The sequence below is a fragment of the Echinops telfairi genome, unplaced genomic scaffold, assembly GCF_000313985.2.
Source record: "Echinops telfairi isolate 266 unplaced genomic scaffold, ASM31398v2 ScPeMD7_7467;HRSCAF=8505_1, whole genome shotgun sequence".
NCBI classification, from domain to species: domain Eukaryota; kingdom Metazoa; phylum Chordata; class Mammalia; order Afrosoricida; family Tenrecidae; genus Echinops; species Echinops telfairi.
This window is the reverse complement of record NW_022111368.1, coordinates 26,458,842-26,460,361: the sequence shown is the minus strand read 5'-3', so window position 1 is coordinate 26,460,361 and position 1,520 is coordinate 26,458,842. Positions and strand designations below refer to the sequence as shown.

Sequence of the window (1,520 nt, the reverse complement as noted above, 5' to 3'; positions counted from 1 at the left end):
CCTCCCTGGGGGATGGACAACAGAAAAGTGGGTGAAGGGAGGCTTCGGACAGTGTAAGATATGACAAAATAATAATTTATAAATTATCAAGGGTTTATGAGGGAGTGGGGAGCGGGGAGGGAGGGGGAAAAATTGAGGAGCTGATACCAGGGGCTAAGGTGGAGAGCAAATGTTTTGAGAATGGTGAGGGTAACGAATGTACAAATGTGTTTTATACAACTGATGTATGTATGAATTATGATAAGAGTTATATGAGCCCCCAATAAAATGATTATAAAAAAATTGCCAGGCCATCAGCAGATAGCATGCAGCAAATAGTTGGTTAGGCTATTTTGCCCCTCATATTTATAGTAAAACCTCACAAACTTGAAATAACCCCAGAAAGACTCTTATTTTAAAAAATTGGGGTACACACAATGATTCATAATGAATGGGTGGTACATTGTTGCACAGGAACCCTAGTGTTATAGTTGCACATTGGGCTGCTAACCATACAGTCATAAGTTCAAAACCATCAGCTTCTCCACAGAAGAAAGATGAAGTTTTTCATGCTCATAAAGATTTACAGTCTTATAAACCCACAGGGGCACTTCTATTCTGTTCTATAATATAAGGTCACTATCATTCGGAATTAACTCAATAGCATTGAATTTTTTTTTTTGAGACTTTGCTGCATACATCAAAACATTATTTTCCTTACTGCATTTTATGTTAAAGATGTTTCTGTTAATCGGAAGTGTTCTTTTAATGTTTATCCATAGAAGGGCACCTATGAGGAGAGCTTCAAAACGTTTGTGGAAAAATGTATCATCTTTTCCTTTTGTTTTTAATTAATTATTTTTTAATGATCTTTTCATTCTAGTTTTTGAAGCCCCTGCCCAATATATACTTTATACAAAGCCAAACATTGGACTAACTAAAGCTAGATAAGAACCACCCCTAATTGGACTTAAAAACAGACTTCAGGAATGCAAGCCCTTTCTAATGGGGGGACCTGCCTGTGGGGATAAATCAGAGAGTCTACATTGCAGGTGCATCTCCGAAGGCATTCTCCTTACCTTTCCCATTTTGCCATGTAGTATACCAAGATAAAGTAAGGAAAGAGGTGATAAATACTAAAGCCGTGGCTACAGTTCCATTACGGAGCCTCATCTCATTTCACCATCACAGTGGTTCATATGTTTACGATGATAACCAGGACCGCTTTCTTTTGATCCTGAAGTCAAGGGAATCCAGCACTCCTGGCTCCAGACCAATGACAACAATCACCAAGCGAGGCCCATTTCAGATGTTCTGCAGAATGCGTCCACCATGGCGTCTCAGGCTTGTGTTCACGGACTTCATAGGCTGATATAGCAAGCTCTTTTCTTTCTATGTAGAATGGACAAGAGAAAGAAGAACCTGTTTGATGATGTAAAATACTGGTCCCTTCATTTATTCTTCACGATGCTAAAAAAGACTCTTGGCAGGACTACACTGTAACTATAAAGATACTTCCCACATGTAAACTCATTTAATGT

General features: G+C 38.7%; 1 protein-coding gene across 1 annotated transcript in view; it reads right to left on the bottom strand.

Annotated features, from left to right (window-relative positions):
• Positions 1 to 1,366, bottom strand: part of MGAT4A (alpha-1,3-mannosyl-glycoprotein 4-beta-N-acetylglucosaminyltransferase A) — a 107,754-nt gene extending 106,388 nt beyond the window's left edge. The window contains exon 1 of the mRNA XM_045283829.1: positions 1,059 to 1,366. Within this exon, the coding sequence (XP_045139764.1) occupies positions 1,059 to 1,152 (94 nt within the window). The 5' untranslated portion in view covers positions 1,153 to 1,366. The remainder of the gene's footprint in view (positions 1 to 1,058) is intronic.
• Between the last annotated feature and the right edge of the window lie 154 nt (positions 1,367 to 1,520).